At 39.9% G+C, this 16,376-nt stretch overlaps 1 protein-coding gene across 19 annotated transcripts in view; it reads right to left on the reverse strand.

Moving 5' to 3' along the window:
* ARB2A (ARB2 cotranscriptional regulator A) overlaps positions 1–16,376 on the reverse strand; it is a 409,235-nt gene that overhangs the window by 95,005 nt on the left and 297,854 nt on the right. For 2 of the 19 annotated variants that reach the window (XM_069590139.1, XM_069590138.1), the window contains exon 10: positions 1,067–1,161. The exons of 15 other annotated variants lie outside the window; for them this stretch is intronic. In XM_069590139.1, the coding sequence (XP_069446240.1) occupies positions 1,112–1,161 (50 nt within the window). In that variant the 3' untranslated portion in view covers positions 1,067–1,111. Of the gene's footprint in view, positions 1–1,066; positions 1,162–2,670; positions 2,806–16,376 lie in introns of all 19 variants that reach the window. 2 more of the 19 variants (XM_069590127.1, XM_069590130.1) reach the window with 2 other exon arrangements.

The following is a 16,376-nucleotide window of genomic DNA, read 5'->3' on the forward strand; positions in this document are numbered from 1 at the left end:
CCAGCTTTCTTCATGAGTAATAAATAATCTATAGTAAAAAAAAATTTATAATACCTATGATAACACGAGATTTAAGGTAGTAACATAAAACAGCTGAAAGGGAAAGCTTCCTTTCAACTTTCTTAATAGTGCTGTCATGGTGCTTATTGCTTTAAAAGAGAAAAATAAAACTTTCCAGGTACAGAAACAACCTTATAGGCAAGACCTTGAGAGGAAAAAGAAAAGAACAATTAAAGTTCTATATTTCTTTTGTTTTTGTGTTGGCATCATGTAATGAGAGGAGGAAGAATCCAAAGGCAGATACTAGAAGAAAGAGGTTAACTACACCCCATGAAAACAAAAGGTTATTCCTCTGTTAAAGTTCTTACTCTTTAAGTGCATTAGAATTGACTGTAAACATAAACAAAAGCTACTGGTGGGCAATTAAATTTGAAGAAGTGGCTCATGAAAAGTGGAATATTCAGTATGTATTACAATCAGTTACACAACATCTGATTTAATAGTTGGATTTTAAGTGTTCCTCTTATAATACATGGTAAATGGTCTCAACAAATCATATTCTGTAATGCAGCAACACGCCAATTTCAGTGTAGTCTAAGGCTTTGTAGGACAAGAACACTGAAGCAAACTAATCTGTAATCCTTTATCTACCTTAAAAGGTTGAAAATCTGCAGGCATTTGTAACAAGAACTTTAAAATGAATTTGCCATTCCCAAAGTCATCTCACTAGACAGGAAAGAGGAGCTTGGCATGTGACCACTAAATCTTGGGAGTGCAACACCTCGGGGTTAGAGGGCACCAATGACTTCAACAAATCTCACCAGCCAGGGCAACAGATTAAGCCAGGGGACAGCATGCCCTACAACCCTAACCTGTTAATACCTTCAAATTCCTAAGAATGACCTCCAGTCTGCTCTTTCTTATTAGTTGTTAGTTACACTAATTACAGCTTAACTGGTATTGCTGGTACCAGTTTTTCCCCTCAAAAGACATGCAGAGAAAGGTTATCTCTAAGAGCTTCAAACTATGTTAGCCAAATTCTGCTGTGCACATTAGGAGCACTTACCTCCAGTTTTGAATGGGTCTTTTATAGACATCAAAGGAAAAGACACTAAAAGCAATGTGTGTTTGTGGATTCTAGAAAGCGTTTCATGTAGGAAGCTGTAAAAATAAGAACAGTAACTTCTCCTGTGACTAGAACTTTAGAATAGGTTAAAATCAGGTAATTTATTTTTTACGTTTATTTTCAACATATAGGGGCTGGTGATTTCAAATATAAGGAGCTAGTTATACCTTAACCACGATAGTGAAGTAAAAATACTTAGCCCATGAAATCCCCTCAAAATTTATGGTTTTTAGAAAGGGATAATGAAATTTCTATCACGATCTTTTAGAATCATATTAAGTTCAACATTTACATTGATGTTAACCCAACATTATACAGAATTGTGCATAGATTCCAAAGCCCATTTACAAAAGATTCAAATACCATCTGTGAAGCTGCAGTAAATTACCCTGTAACATTAATCTTTAAACCAGGCAGTAAATCAGAACAGAAACATACCAAAGAGATTTAAAGCAAGAGTCATATCTGAGTTATTGAGATTAATGTAAATAGTTTCACATATAACCATTGTAGGTTCTTAATATCATGTTGTTTTTGCTTTGAATGAAACATACAGAATGACTTCTAAACATTAAAAATAAATAATATCTAAAGGACACCAGTGTTTTTTGTGCATTTAAAAAAAAAAACCTTGTGAAAATGATGATCAAAAAGTGTTGCTAACCTAAGTGAGCTCTGAGTTAAAAATAACAATAACAAAATTCTGATTTTATACAACAGACACATTAGGGAGTGTCTGTTAACATTGTAAAAAGAAACTTAGTTTTACAACAGAGAATCTTTAAACCAAACCCAGTGTTCTTAAAAGATGCTGACCACAGAATTTTGACTTTGATGGAACTCTCTGAGAAAATGAAGATAGATAATTAGAGTACTCTGTGTCGTCAAACCTAAAATGCCATTGATTTTAAGATTCTTCCTTACTTCACTTTAAAAACACTGCCAATTAGACTATGACACAATGCTACCTTATCACGTGGACTGCAAGATATATTTAGACCTTAGGTAGCTAAAACTGCATCTTGTAATCACAATGAAATATAGTATTTTATAATAAACTGACTGGTCTACAATATATCTAGTGAGTAAGCTTTTTATGCGTATCTGTGAGAGACAGCAATACTTTTACTGTATATAAAGCATTGAGGGGACACTGACCATATTGAAAAGCAGAGACATTACTTTGCCAACAAAGGTCCATCTAGTCAAAGCTATGGTTTTTCCAGTAGTCATGTATGGACTATACATGTATGGAGAGTTGGACTATAAAGAAAGCTGAGCACCGAAGAATTGATGCTTTTGAACTGTGGTGTTGGAGAAGACTCTTGAGAGTCCCTTGGACTGCAAGGAGATCCAACCAGTCAATCCTGAAGGAAATCAGTCCTGAACATTCATTGGAAGGACTGATGTTGAAGCTGAAACTCCAATACTTTGGCCACCTGATTCAAAGAACTGACATTTGAAAAGACCTTGATGCTGGGAAAGATTGAAGGCGGAGGAGAAGGAGACGACAGAGGATGAGATGGTTGGATGGCATCACTGACCTGATGGACATGAGTTTAAGCTCCAGGAGTCAGTGGTGGACAGGGAGGGCTGGCGTGCTTCGCGTCCATGGGGTTGCAAAGAGTCGAACACGACTGAGCGACTGAACTGAACTGACCATATATTTTCTATCTTCTCTGAGGACAGAAGAGGAGGAAGAGCAACTGATTCATTTGTGATTTCAGTTTGCTTGTCTAATCTGTTGATTAACTAAGACTTCTTTCCACCAAGGATTTAAGGCAGATGATGAGGAGATCATGCACAATCAAATAATTAGGGGAATGAGAAGGAGAAAACCAGAACTGGGGAAAAGAATAAAAGCAACCAGATTGTAAGAATTTGTATTATTTCATTTAGATACAAAAATAATTGATGAATAACAAAATAGGTCCCAGATTTTTATATTTTTCCATTGTACTTTTAAAAATAAAGCATAATACATTATCTGTGAGAGTTGAGGGACACTTTTTCCAGAAATACAGAACCCTGGTAATCCCCCCAAATTTCTATAAAACAGATGACAACAATATATTGGTTTGGCCGAAAAGTTAGTTTGGATTTTTCTGTAACAGCTTACAGAAAAACCTGAATGAACTTTTTGGGCAACCCAATGTTGTTATGTATTAGAAGATAAATACCAAATCAGAGTATGACCAAGACAGATATTAAATACTGCGAAAAGTAACCTGCACATATCAGCTGCTCTCCCTTGAAAAGATTAATTTGATGGCACCAGTGGATAAAGCAGGATTAACAGAAGAACTAGTGGACTGTCTGTGTGTGTTCAAATGTTAACACTGATCTATGGTACAGATCCTATTAAGCTATCTTAGGATATAGGTGCGTAAATGCCACCCTAGGACCCACAAGCACCCACAGGAGTAATACTGCAAGGAAGCCCTCCACACAGTGGCAAGCAGGAATCAGTAAACACAGCAAAATGACCCACGGGGAAACTATTATACAATCACAAACTTGAATAACAGTCTGCTGAGGGATCAGTTTGAGTGTTCAAAACGGAGACTCTTCTTGTATTTAGATATCCCACATTTCTCTTCTCTGTGCATCAGATAACATAAGCATCTGATTGTGGCACATACGTTAAATCTTCCAAGAGCCTAGAGAAACTGACAGGACAGCTGTAGTGGACATATACAAAACCCTTCTCTGGGGAAGCACTCTTCAACTCACATAGCCTTTTGCTGGGCTGTTAATGACCACGTCCTGCCCCAGTCCCAACCTCCTCATAGATGTGGCTGGCCCAGACTGACCAGTCACAGTGGGTTCGGTCCTATTAGTTCAGTCTCTTTGGTTCCAGGGATGAGTTCAGGGATCCTCATGGTACCCCATCAGGGCCAGTCTTCAGTTTTCACTAAGATTCTTATTCGGATACTTGAGCTTTTTCTCAGGCGTAATGCTGAACAGAAGATGCTACACCTGCTTGTATCTACCCTCTCTTTCTGTGTGAAGACATCTCTGTCTGCAGGCAAGAAAGAATGAGGTCAACAGGCAAAGGAAAGTAGAGAAGGAGATAGAGGAAGCGTCTTGGTAACAGTTTGAGCCTTAGACTCTAGTAGTGCCAGAAGCAGATCGAACCCTGGGTTTTCCCATTTACATTAATCAATAAATTGCTGTTTATTTTTGGTAAGCAGCTTGAAGTGGACTTATGCAATTTGAAGAGTCTGTACTAACACAGTAATTGAAAAGAGTAGATTATATTCTACTCTTTTTTCCAACTTCTGTATTTATGTGTGCACATTTGAATTTTCACATATGCATTTAAATCTGTAAAATAATTACTCAGTAAATTTTAATAGTGGCATTTTTTCAAAATGTTAATACATGTTTAAGGGCAAGACCTGATGCGAAGAACTGACTCATTGGAAAAGACCCTGATGCTGGGAAAGATTCAAGGCGGGAGGAGAAGGGGACAACAGAGGATGAGATGGTTGGATGGCATCACCAACTCGATGGACATGAGTTTGAGCAAGTGCTGGGAGTTGGTGATGGACAGGGAGGCCTGGCATGCTGCAGTCCATGGGGTCACAAAGAGTTGCACACGACTGAGAGACTGAACTGAACTGAAGGGCAAGAACTTTCTGGATTATCCATGTAAATGCTATAGGTAACTGAAAGGGTAAGCCAAAGTAATTTATACTGAGTTTTCTAATACTTTAAAATAATGAAGGGAGAGGGGCAGAGGGAGAGGAGGAATAATTTATTCTCCTGATGTTTTTCTAGGCACAATTAAAAGTAGTTTGCATTGGCACAAGAGCTTGGTAGGGTAAAAACTGGCACAGAAATGTACTGGGAAGCAAGAGAAAGCTGGCCTAAGATCATGGCTTTGTTGCAGATAATGCCCGGAATATACAATTCACTAATAAACAACTGACAGCTACATACAGCTATTTCTCTTGGTTAAGAAAACAGAAGGCCTTGGACAACAGATGCTTTTTCCAGAATGAATTTTCATATTGCTTGAACTATAACATGTAAACCGCTTTAAGAACTGACTGGAAAATAACTGTCATCTGGCATTACGATTCGAATGAGCTATATTCCACTTCAAGTTGAGTTATAAAGAACTCCAATAAAAATATCTCTGTTCTCAAAATAATTACTTATCCCCTACTTTCTAAATATCTTATCAAATTCCAACATAGTTAACTTTTAGAAACCTTAAGTTTTCAGGCTGTCTACCTTCAAGCTGTTCTCGGTGGTAAGGGTTTAAAAAGGCAACTGCCCAGTGGAATGCCCCAAACATGAGTCCACCCAAGCAGACCTCTCAAAATTATTTACCTAGTAACTGTCTTAGTATACATATTTCAGGGATTTTCATAAGTGACATAAATTCATAAGAAACAGACTATCAGTGCTGCACCTTAATAGACTTTTGACCTATCTTCAAAACAAAATTTGTCTGCTGAAATAACAAGCTAAAAAGTGTTGCTCAGTGTTTAAGGACAAAGCAAGGGTGTCAAGGGCTTCTCTGGTGGCTCAGATGGTAAAGAATCTGCCTGCACTGCAGGAGACTGGGGTTTGATCCCTAGGCTGGGAAGATCCCCTGGAGAAGGGAATAAGGGAATGGCTACGCACTCCAGTATTCTTGCCTGGAGAATTCCATGGATAGAAGAGCCTGGCAGGCTACAGTCCATGGGATTGCAGAGCTGGGCATGACTGAATGACTAACACTTTCAAGGGTGCCAAGACTTACGCGTTTTCTGATGGCTTCTGACACTGGTAAGTTTGCCTGATCTGGGGGAAAAAATTTAATCTTTTTCAAATTCTATACATGGACAGGGAGGCCTGGCGTGCTGTGATTCATGGGGTTGTGAAGTCGTACACGACTCAGCAGCTGAACTGAACTGAACTGAACTGAACTAAGGACTCATTTTAGAAAGTTTTACGAAGACTGCTATATATATATATATATCAAAGCATTTCAATATTCACAGATGGAAGCAAATTGGACTTAATAAAGATCTACAGGCTTTAAATTTTATTTTAAAAAGCATTATTAAGCATTGCGTTGTTCTTTATGCCTTGCTAAGTAGTTTTCAATAATTCTTAAGAGTTTTTGCTTGCTTGCTTGTTTGTTTTTTACTTCTCAGAGTGACTCTGTAAAGGGATATATCACTCATTTTTATTTCATATGAGAATGAAACAGATGAATTATTTATCTTAAATCAGTTGTTTGGTATGTACATTTACTTATTTCTATCTCCAGTATCAGGCACTAGGCTACTTACTTAAGACACCGTCTTTGGTACCTGATGGTTTTTTCAATTAAACTCTTCCCAGTGTTTCTTATGATTTCTCAGTAAACATAAAGGAGCTGATAGACAACTTTTTATCAAAGCCTAGAGGAGACAACTGACTCTTGAGAAGAACAGGCCAGTGGATCTGCCGACTGTTAGCTTTTCTAGATTTGCTGATCAGCAGTGCAAAGGCAAACCATCTGTAAGCTTTACGCTAGTACAAAATTATTTTATTTCTTGAAAGAAAGGCCTTCAGAACCTTGGTCTTAGTATTAAGACTGAGGCTATCTGCCATAAGTCAATATAAGGACCGGTCACCCGAAGAAAGATTTTGTGTCTTAGATGACAACAAATCAACAGAAGCACTACAATTAAAGAGATCATCTGTTATGCTGTTCAATGTCTCCTTAAGATCGATATATTAATCTTTACACTTAATGTTGAGCAAATATTTTTCCCAATGCATTCTGAAAGATCTATGTAATTAGTTTCATGTACTGAGTACAATCTATCTAACTTTTTGCCATAGTTGTTGCAATTTTAGCCCTTGAATTTAACTCTCAGTTGCAGTAACTAATTATAGCCTAGATTTCTAGTCAAAACCAAGTCTTTTCACTTTTTCTCCCATTCCTGACTCGGTGTCTCTCCTCTCTCTTCTCGCGCCTTCCACTTAACAGCTCCTAGTTATCTTTCAAGTCTTAGCCCTAGTCATCCCTGTGCTCAAGCGCTTCTTCCTCTGGGTCCTCCTTCTGTCCTTTCCTCTAACCCTGGCCACTGGTGAAGTGATCCTGGGTTTTTCTCACCTCTTTCGTCTAGCCAACCTATGTGTGCCTTGCCTCATTCTGACCCTCAGGGCCTAGCCCCTAACAGGTGCTTAGTAGATGTTTAATTGCTGAGGGAGTATAGGTGATAATGCTGCTGCTTATGAGAATGTGAGGGCAGGGAACGAGGGGAAAACAGGAGTTGGTTTGGGGCTACAGCAAGGATTTCTGAAAGATGGCCCAAAGCTGCTCTGCTGGCACTATCCTTTTGCTTTTCACGTTCTGGTATAGCACCTCTGATCTACGTAGCTCATATTTTACCTAATGTACTTAAAATATGAATATTGTTAGTAGTATGTACATGCACATGTTTTTAGAACAAATGAGAAATCAATCATTGCAGAACTGAATAATATTTGCAAGAGTAGGGGCATCATAAAATATGTGTGGTCAGATAATGTAATTTAATGTACATGTACATTTGTGATCAGGACAGGTAGAGCTCTGTGAGCGAGTCTTAGAATGCATACAGAAGCAAACATACTGATTTTTAATACAAGGTATTCCACTGAGTAACTGGGATTACTGCTGTCCTCACTAAAACAATGACAGAAAATGTATATGTGCTTTTTAGCAGAAAGTGTTATTTCATTTAAATGTGGTTTTATTTCAACTGCAGTATCACTGGATCAACTGTGAGAAAATATTTAAATCTCACAAATTCAAGCACCTTCTGTTTCCTAAATGTTCACATGGTGTATATATGTGCACAGAGAATATTCACCAAATAAATTGTTTATTGACTAATGCAAGGAACTCAGTTCAAAAATAAAAATGATATATATTTTTTATGGAGTGTGCCATTTCTGGAAACTCGAATAAAAAGGATAAAGATTCTTTCACTTTTCATTTAAAAGTGTAACATTCTTGTTAGTGTTTTACTTAAAATTTCGTGGCCCAGAAGACAAAATGTACGGCTTTAGATTCACTGCTTTAATGAAGCGACACAGAGGCAGCAAAACATTCTTTTCTACCTGTGGTGCTGCTGTGATTGCCTTTCCAGGAGAGAAAAGAACACCACAATAAATCCCTATATGGTAAGTCTTTCCCCACCTCTTCTGTTTAAATCTCAAAGGCAATACATATTTAGCAAGCAGACAGGTGCCATAAAAATATGTTTGAAATGAGGTAATCATTTATAATATTTGCATGTGTTTAATGACATGATTACAGAAAGAATGATTTACATTTCACATAGTGAGCAAACTTACTCAGTGTCTACTTAGATTTAGCAATGTTCTTAAAACTATTTATGAAACAATCAGTGTCTAAACACTTGCTATCAGCTGTTTTACCTCTGCTTTTCATAAATATAATACAATCACAACAAATTAAAGGCAAGTCACTTGACTGTCCTGTTACATTAGCTTGATGAAATTACTGGCTGGCAATGCTTAGCAGAGAGTGACAGGGTTTTCTCAATAGGCACACATATCAATTTTTCTGGGGAAAGTAAGAGTCATACCTTTATCAAAATTTCCCAGATTTTCTTCCTAAGATAGCGCTCCTCAATCTCACTGATGAGAGCACAGTTATTGTGCTCCTAAAACAGAAATAAGCAGCTGCTGCAATTCTTCACTCATAAAGCCATTCATTGGTAAGGCGAAAACGTTATTTTTCTTGCAAGTTTTCTGACCTAGGGATAGAACGCAGATCTGGGACTGTCTGGCTCCGTGGCTAATGCTCTTTCCTTTCCATTGCAGGCTTCCCTTGTGGCTCAGCTGGTAAACAATCTGCCTGCAATGCAGGAGACCCTGGTTTGATTCCTGGGTCGGGAAGATCCCCTGGAGAAAGGATAGGCTAGCCACTCCAGTATTCTTGGCCTTCCCTGGTGGCTCTGATATTAAGGAATCTGCCTGCAATGGGCTCTATCCTGGAGTTGGGAAGATCCCTGGGAGAAGAGAAGGGCAACCCACTCTAGTATTCTGGCCTGGAGAATTCCATGGACAGAGGAACCTGGCAGGAGTTGCAAAGAGTTGTATACAACTGACCAACTTTTGCTTTCAGACTTTCATCATAGCCCTCTTATTTAACTCCTTTGCAGGAAAAAATAAACAAGTCTCACTGTGTTCCTACACTGCTCCCCACCGCTTCCAAACTCACACCTTATATTTTCTGTCAGGAGTGGTAGGTGTTACGGGTTGAACTGGGTTCCCCTGCTAATTTATATCTTGAAGTCCTAACCCTCAATACCTTAGAAGTTGACATTATTTGGAGACAGGGTCTTTACAGAAGAAAAGAAGTTATAATGAGGTCATTAGGGTGGGCTCTAATCCAATGTGACTGGTGTCCTTATGAAAGGGATAAAGTTGAACACAGAAAAACGCACAGAGGAAAGACAACATAAAGAGAAGATGGTCACGTAAAAGCCAAGGGGCGAGGCCAGGGACATATCCATAGCCCCAGAGAGAACCGACCCTGCGCATACCCTAACCTTGCATGGCAGTCTCCAGAACTGGGAGCCAATAAATTTGTTCTTTAAGCCACTCAGTCTGTGGTACTTTATTATGGCACCCTAGCAAACGAACATAGTGGGCTCTGGACAAAAAAGCTAGTGAGTGCTCAGTGAAGAAATAACATGAATAAAGGCAGGACTGGGCTTGCATTTGGGAGGGACGATTGCAATGGAGCAGGAGACCAGGAAGGAGAGGTCTCAGCGGTCGCCACGGTATGGGGAGCAGTGTCACCCCCTTTGCCCACTCCTGTACTCCATCCTTGTGGCTATATCCAATCTGCAGGGCACTGTTCTGTGCTTGCCTATGGAGACTCATATAATTATTAGAGGCTGGGAACAACTTCAGAGACGATTCCTTTCAATTGTACAACATTATATCGGTTTTCAGACAGTCTCTATTTAAATCCTTCAAATCAGAATCGGCCCCCTTACCTAGTTGTCAGTTGACAACCAAGGAAGCAAACTTCGTAGCTGCCTTCCAATTATTACAGTTCCAAAGTCATTTCCCAATGTCAGAGAGTAAGTTTTCCAGCAACTGAGACGACAGTCTTTTTTGTTCTTTCATGTCTTTAGTTTTGGCTAACAGTCAGTGAGCACTTACTATGTAAAATTTCCTAAGATGCAAAAGAGTGATTTATGAGCTATAAAAAAAATTCCCAGATGAGGTACAGTGAAAATACAATAGAGAGAAAAATTATTGGGTGTCTACTGTTTAAGGGAATTCCTAGGGGTTTCTTTTCACATGACCTAATTTTATCTGTTTATCAACTCCCTCACCCTGTGGATTGCTAGACATTATTTCACAGATGAGAAACTGAGGCTGAAAGAAGGAAGTCATTTCAAGCAAGAGATGGCAGGTTACTGAGCTGAGATTTTTGAACCCAAAAGTTTGGCCTGTCTTCCAAACCATGCCTTAAGCTATGGGGCCAAACCTCCTCTGGCTGAGAATATTTGTTAACAGTTGATTTTTATCAGAGGCAATATCCATGTAACAAGAGAACTATAACTCTAAATCAACATGAAGACCCCTGATACCTGATACCTCAGCATATTTATCACAAGTTGTCATCACGTTTGTTTAATGTTTACATTAACAAATAACTGAATCTAGCTTAAATTTTAATTAGGATGATGTTATGAGCTGAATTGCACCCCATAAAAATTTCTGTGTTGAAGTTCTAATTCCCCCAAACATGACCTTATTTAAAGACAGGATCTTTACAAAGATATTTAGGTCAGTTCAGTCACTCGGTCATGTCCAACTCTTTGCGACCCCATGAATCGCAGCACGCCAGGCCTCCCTGTCCATCACCAACTCCCGGAGTTCACTCAGACTCACGTCCATCCCCTAATCTAAGGACTGGTGTCCTTCTAAGAGGAGGAAACTTGGACTCAGATATGTACACTAGGGAGACAATGTGAAGAGATGGGGGGAAGGTGGCCACCTGCAAACCTGAAACAGAGAGCCTTCCTTCAGAGCCCTCAGGAGGAAGCAATTCTGCAACACTTAGCTTTCAGACTTCTAGCATCCAGAACCATGAAACAGGTAATTTCTATTCTTTAAGCCACCCGAGCTACAGTACTGTGTTATGGCAGCCCAAGCAAACCAATATGTGATATATTAAAACGAATTCTCTTTTAATAAAATGGCATATAATAAGACTTGCCCACTACTCAGTCAATAATATCCAAAGTCTTACAGCTGTTTCAGGGGCATTATCATCTATTCCAAGACAACAATGCTACTTAACACAGCTTATACACCTCCCCGGTCAGTGCACAGAATTCTAAAAGGAGGAAGAAGAGGACTAATTGTTAAATAGTGTAGTTACTCCTTTGGAAAAGAAGACATGATATGTTAAACAGGTTGCATAGATTTAGAAGAGAACATTGATTTTAAATCAATGGAAGGCCTCAATTTTTCGTTTTCTGAACATAGTCTTTGTCAGGCAGTCAATAGAAGAATCAATAGCAATAAGTAAAGCTGGTTTGTATTTAGAATTTTGTTGGAAGCTGGGGAAGGAAACCTAAAAAACTCAAGTTCAATGCCAAAGCAGCTGATTTTGCCACTGGCAGAAATCACAGCAGAGCTCATAGCTAAAGAGTGAGGTGGTAGACCAGCAGCCCAACATACCAACCTGCTAACTGTTTTCTGGAGGAAGCCCCTTGGGTAAACCACAGTTTCCCAAAGCTTCTCGTTACATTTCTCTTCACTGGTGGTAATCATGATAATGCTAATACCTTGTTTTATGATTTTACTGAGTACTGGGGTAGATTTACTTCATGACAGATCATCTTTCAATTGGCTGGGGCTATAATCACAGGAACTGACCCTGCCTTCAAATCTAACAATCCATAGATCTCATTTGGCTTCTTCAAACATGACAAGTAGGGAGAATACTACTGTGATACACAGGATTTTGATATTTTCAAATGCTTTTTAAAATTGCAAAGTAAACATTCAGAAACATGAAAATGATTTGGGCTTATATTCTAAATATAGGTTAACTTCACCGAGGTATATAAACACACTAATTGTAATTGTAAATTACCATGTTGTACAGGAAAACAGACATATGGCAGGTGTCTTCACTCACTGAGCTACACTACAGTTCTTTAACATTAATGGGCATCTGATTTAAAAAAATCTAATTTTTTAGCAATGCCTTTCTAACTGATACGTTCCAATAATCCGTCATTTAGAGAATTGCATTCCTTTTCTTTTACAGAAACTACAAAACTGAGTAAGAATGAAAAGACCAGATTTATTATTCTGAAACATTGCTTTATAATGAAAGACTAGAAGAAGCGTATTTTTAGGAATCCTAAATTTTCTGGAATCTTCACTTAGGAATATTCCTTGCATTTTTAAATTGTACAATACACAAAGCAAATTAAAATAAAATCATCAGTAATATCTATTATATTTCCCTGTTCAGTTCAGTTCAGTCGTTCAGTCATGTCCGACTCTTTGCAACCCCATGAACTGCAGCACACCATGCCTCCCTGTCCATCACCAAATCCCAGAGCTCATTCAAACTCACGTCCATCGAGTCAGTGATGCCATCCAGCCATCTCATCCTCTGTCGTCCCCTTCTCCTCCTGCCCCCAATCCCTCCCAGCATTCGAGTCTTTTCCAGTGAGTCAACTCTTCGCATGAGGTGGCCAAAGTATTAGAGTCTCAGCTTCAGCATCATTCCTTCCAAAGAACACCCAGGACTGATCTCCTTTAGAATGGACTGGTTGGATCTCCTTGCAGTCCAAGGGACCCTCAAGAGTCTTCTCCAACACCACAGTTCAAAAGCATCAATTCTTCCGCACTCAGCTTTCTTCACAGTCCAACTCTCACATCCATACATGACTACTGGAAAAATCATAGCCTTGACTAGATGGACCTTTGTTGGCAAAGTAATGTCTCTGCTTTTCAATATGCTATCTAGATTGGTCATAATTTCCTTCCAAAGAGTAAGTGTCTTTTAATTTCATGGCTGCAATCACCATCTGCAGTATATATGTGTTAATATACTTTTCCGTAAAAAATAAAAGAATGACATCATAGAGTTTAACAAACTGTTCGGCCTCATTTAATAATCTTCTGAACTGTCTGTCAATTTTCACCATGAATGGTGTTCCTTTTTTACTTAACTCTTTGCTGAACATTAATTTGTTTCTAATTTTTGTTCTTAAAATTTAAAAAAAAGCTGTGATGATCACCTTTATCACTACATTTTTACACACATCTAACAATATTTTCTTATAAATAGTCTTAACAGTTGAAATGATAGACCAAAGGAAAAGCACATTTTAAACATTTCCCATATGAATTACTCAATAGTCTTTTATGAAGGTGGTTATCAACTTACACAACCACAGATGGACTTGCTAAATACTTGTTTCTGTTATTTTGTTCATCACGACCACAACACTGTGTTCAAATTATTGTAGTTTCATAGCATCTGGTAAGAAAAGGTCCTAACTCCTTACCTTCAAAAATTCTTTTTTCCTTTTTTCTGTTTTCAGTTTAGAATCACTCTGTCAAGTAATACTCCCATATTCCACTAGGATTTTTATTGGAATTAAATTGTAGTTTTCATTGTAAAAACATTTTTCTACATAGATAAAACAATTTTGAACCTAAAAGTACTTCATAAATGAATTCTGCCAAGGAAGCTAGTACTTTTAATAAGAAAGACTATTTCTAGAAGAAAGTCATAATTCTAAAAAATAAATCCTTAGGACACAGTTTTAATATAATAAACAATGATGCATAGTTCTTACATTTTTAAAATATGAAATTACAGAAAATGGTTAGATGCTACTTTAAGAGCAGAATAATGTTTTGGACTAAGAAGTTTTCTTAGACAAGAGGTAGGAAAACCTCTAGGGAAGGGAGAGATTGATTTTTATGATAGGAATCTAATTAAAATGCCAAGGATTGATAAAAGCATAAAAATAATACTCAATACATTATTTGGTATGGATTTGAAAGACTTACGTAATAAGTGATTCAGAGTATTTTTTTTACTGTACTGAGCTAGACACCCAGAAAATACAGACTCAAAGAAAAGCAGGAATTACCTATTAGTTTTCAAGGGAAAACTCTTAAAAATAAGATGGCCAATGGGAAGGTGTTTCTTAAATTCTAAAATTGTAGATCGACAGAGAGTCACGGTCCCCGCTGAAAATGTGCTGAAGGCTACCATCAGCATTTGAGGAAAAAGCACATACGTACAGAGGTGATTTAAGATGTACCATTGAAAAAGCCACCGGGGAGTGTGGGATCAACTATGACAAATCTCCTCTAAAAAGCATTTCTGAGCTCAAAAGAAAGTAAGAGTAATTCCCAGGGAATAAACCAAACGTAGCTGAAAAGCGAATTAGGAAAAAAAAAAACCCACATCTTTCAAGAAAGCGAGGAGAGCAAGCAAACTCCTGTGTTTCATCATGGGCTCTGGGCGGGCTCTGTGCACTCTTTCTACTGCGTCCTCAAACCTACCCCTGGAGGCAACGATTATCCTGGACTCTGTTTACTCAAAGTTCGGCTTGGTTTTGCTAGAAATGATACACTGACAGAGTCTTCTGTGACTTGAGCTTTCTGCTTAATGTTGTATTCATAAGAACATGTGTACTGATAACCACTAGGAATGAGAGACACAATGACTTTTCAATTAGTAAAAAAGAGAAACAAAATCCAAATCCACCTATGTATTGTAATGTACCTTAAAGCCAAGGCCAGGGAAAAAGACAAAGCAGCAATAAACTTCAACCTCATCTTTCTCAATTTTCCTAAAGAGCTCCCATTTCCCTCCCTTATGTATTCTTATGTATTACTTTTTTCAACTCATGGAGCGCTTCATGCTAAATGCCTTGAAATGAACCCCAGAGACCCGTTTCCCCAGGTTGGCCCTGACCAGGAATGAGGGCCCCTCAGCTAGAAAGACTGGGGAGGCACAGGATGGTGGCTGGGGCAGAGAGGAAATGGTGCAGAGCAGTACGAGTGTGCAAAGTAGGGTCCCCCATAGTTGGGGGCAAGCCAAAATGGAGTCCTGATGTCAGGGAAAAGCACACTGGTCTCCCTGCCAATGGAGGCCCAGCAGTGGGGAGAAATCAGGGCTTGGCCGACTGCCCATCTCACTCCAGTTATAGAATCAAACTCGGACCCAGTCCTTCTACAGCCAGAGCTGCCCAGCGATGGCCTGCTGGGGTGCAGGCTTTGGCCACTGCAGGGAGTGTTTCTCCAGGCTGTTTCCTACGCATCTCTTCCTGCATGCCTGTCTGCATTTTCGAGCGTGCTGCAGGATCTTCATTTTGCAGAAGCCCAGAAGGTTCTCAGTGTCCACTTTGCTCCAGCCCCATTTTCAGCAGCGGCTTCAGCTTGCACGTTGTTGGCGAGGCTCAGCGGCTGGGCCTCCAAGTGGCAGGTGGTCGTCTGGCTCAGCACCTTTCCCAACAGAGCCCCCATGGCAAACCCCACGTGGGCCTGTGGGTACCCCAAGGTCTTGCCTCTTGTGCCTCAGCCCCTTCACCAGCTGCCCCATCTCTTTCTCTGCGGCCAGAGGTCTTCTGGCAGTGCTGGCATCTGGGCGCACTGCCAGGGACTATGTCAGGCCGGGGGAGGGTGCCTGTGCCCCAAGGAGGGCTTGGGAACCAGGCCCCCACCTCGCCAGCTCCGACCTGGGGCCCACAGGGCACCATCTGGCCCAGGAATTCATACGGCAGGGGTGCTGGAGGAAGCCCCCATCCATTAGGACCTGGGCGCACCTCCGGCCTGACCCCTGGCAGGACCATCACCTGGTGAGGCCCGCCTGGGTGCTCAACCAGATCGGGGTGTCAGCTTGTCCCCTGCACTGGTCCTCCCGAGCCCGTCCCCACCACTGGGAAAGTTTGAGGGCCTGTGTCTCTGGCCGTGGACGTAAGACGGCTCCTGAGCAGGTATTCTGGTAGGAACTCATGGCTCTCAAGGCTTCCGAACAAGGCCCCAGCCTCACCCTGGAGCCTTGTCACCTAGTGGGCTGAGATGGGCAGTGCGGGCAGGAGAAGCTGAGGCCGAGGGTGTGTATGGGAGATGGCAGGAAATCTGCTAGATCTTACGGATAATTCCTTGGTCCCCAGGCTTAAGGCAGGAGGTCCCTTATCCTGAACTTTGCTTCCAACTTGCTCCAAAGTACAAGTCT

The sequence above is a fragment of the Ovis canadensis genome, chromosome 5 (genome assembly GCF_042477335.2).
Source record: "Ovis canadensis isolate MfBH-ARS-UI-01 breed Bighorn chromosome 5, ARS-UI_OviCan_v2, whole genome shotgun sequence".
NCBI lineage: Eukaryota > Metazoa > Chordata > Mammalia > Artiodactyla > Bovidae > Ovis > Ovis canadensis.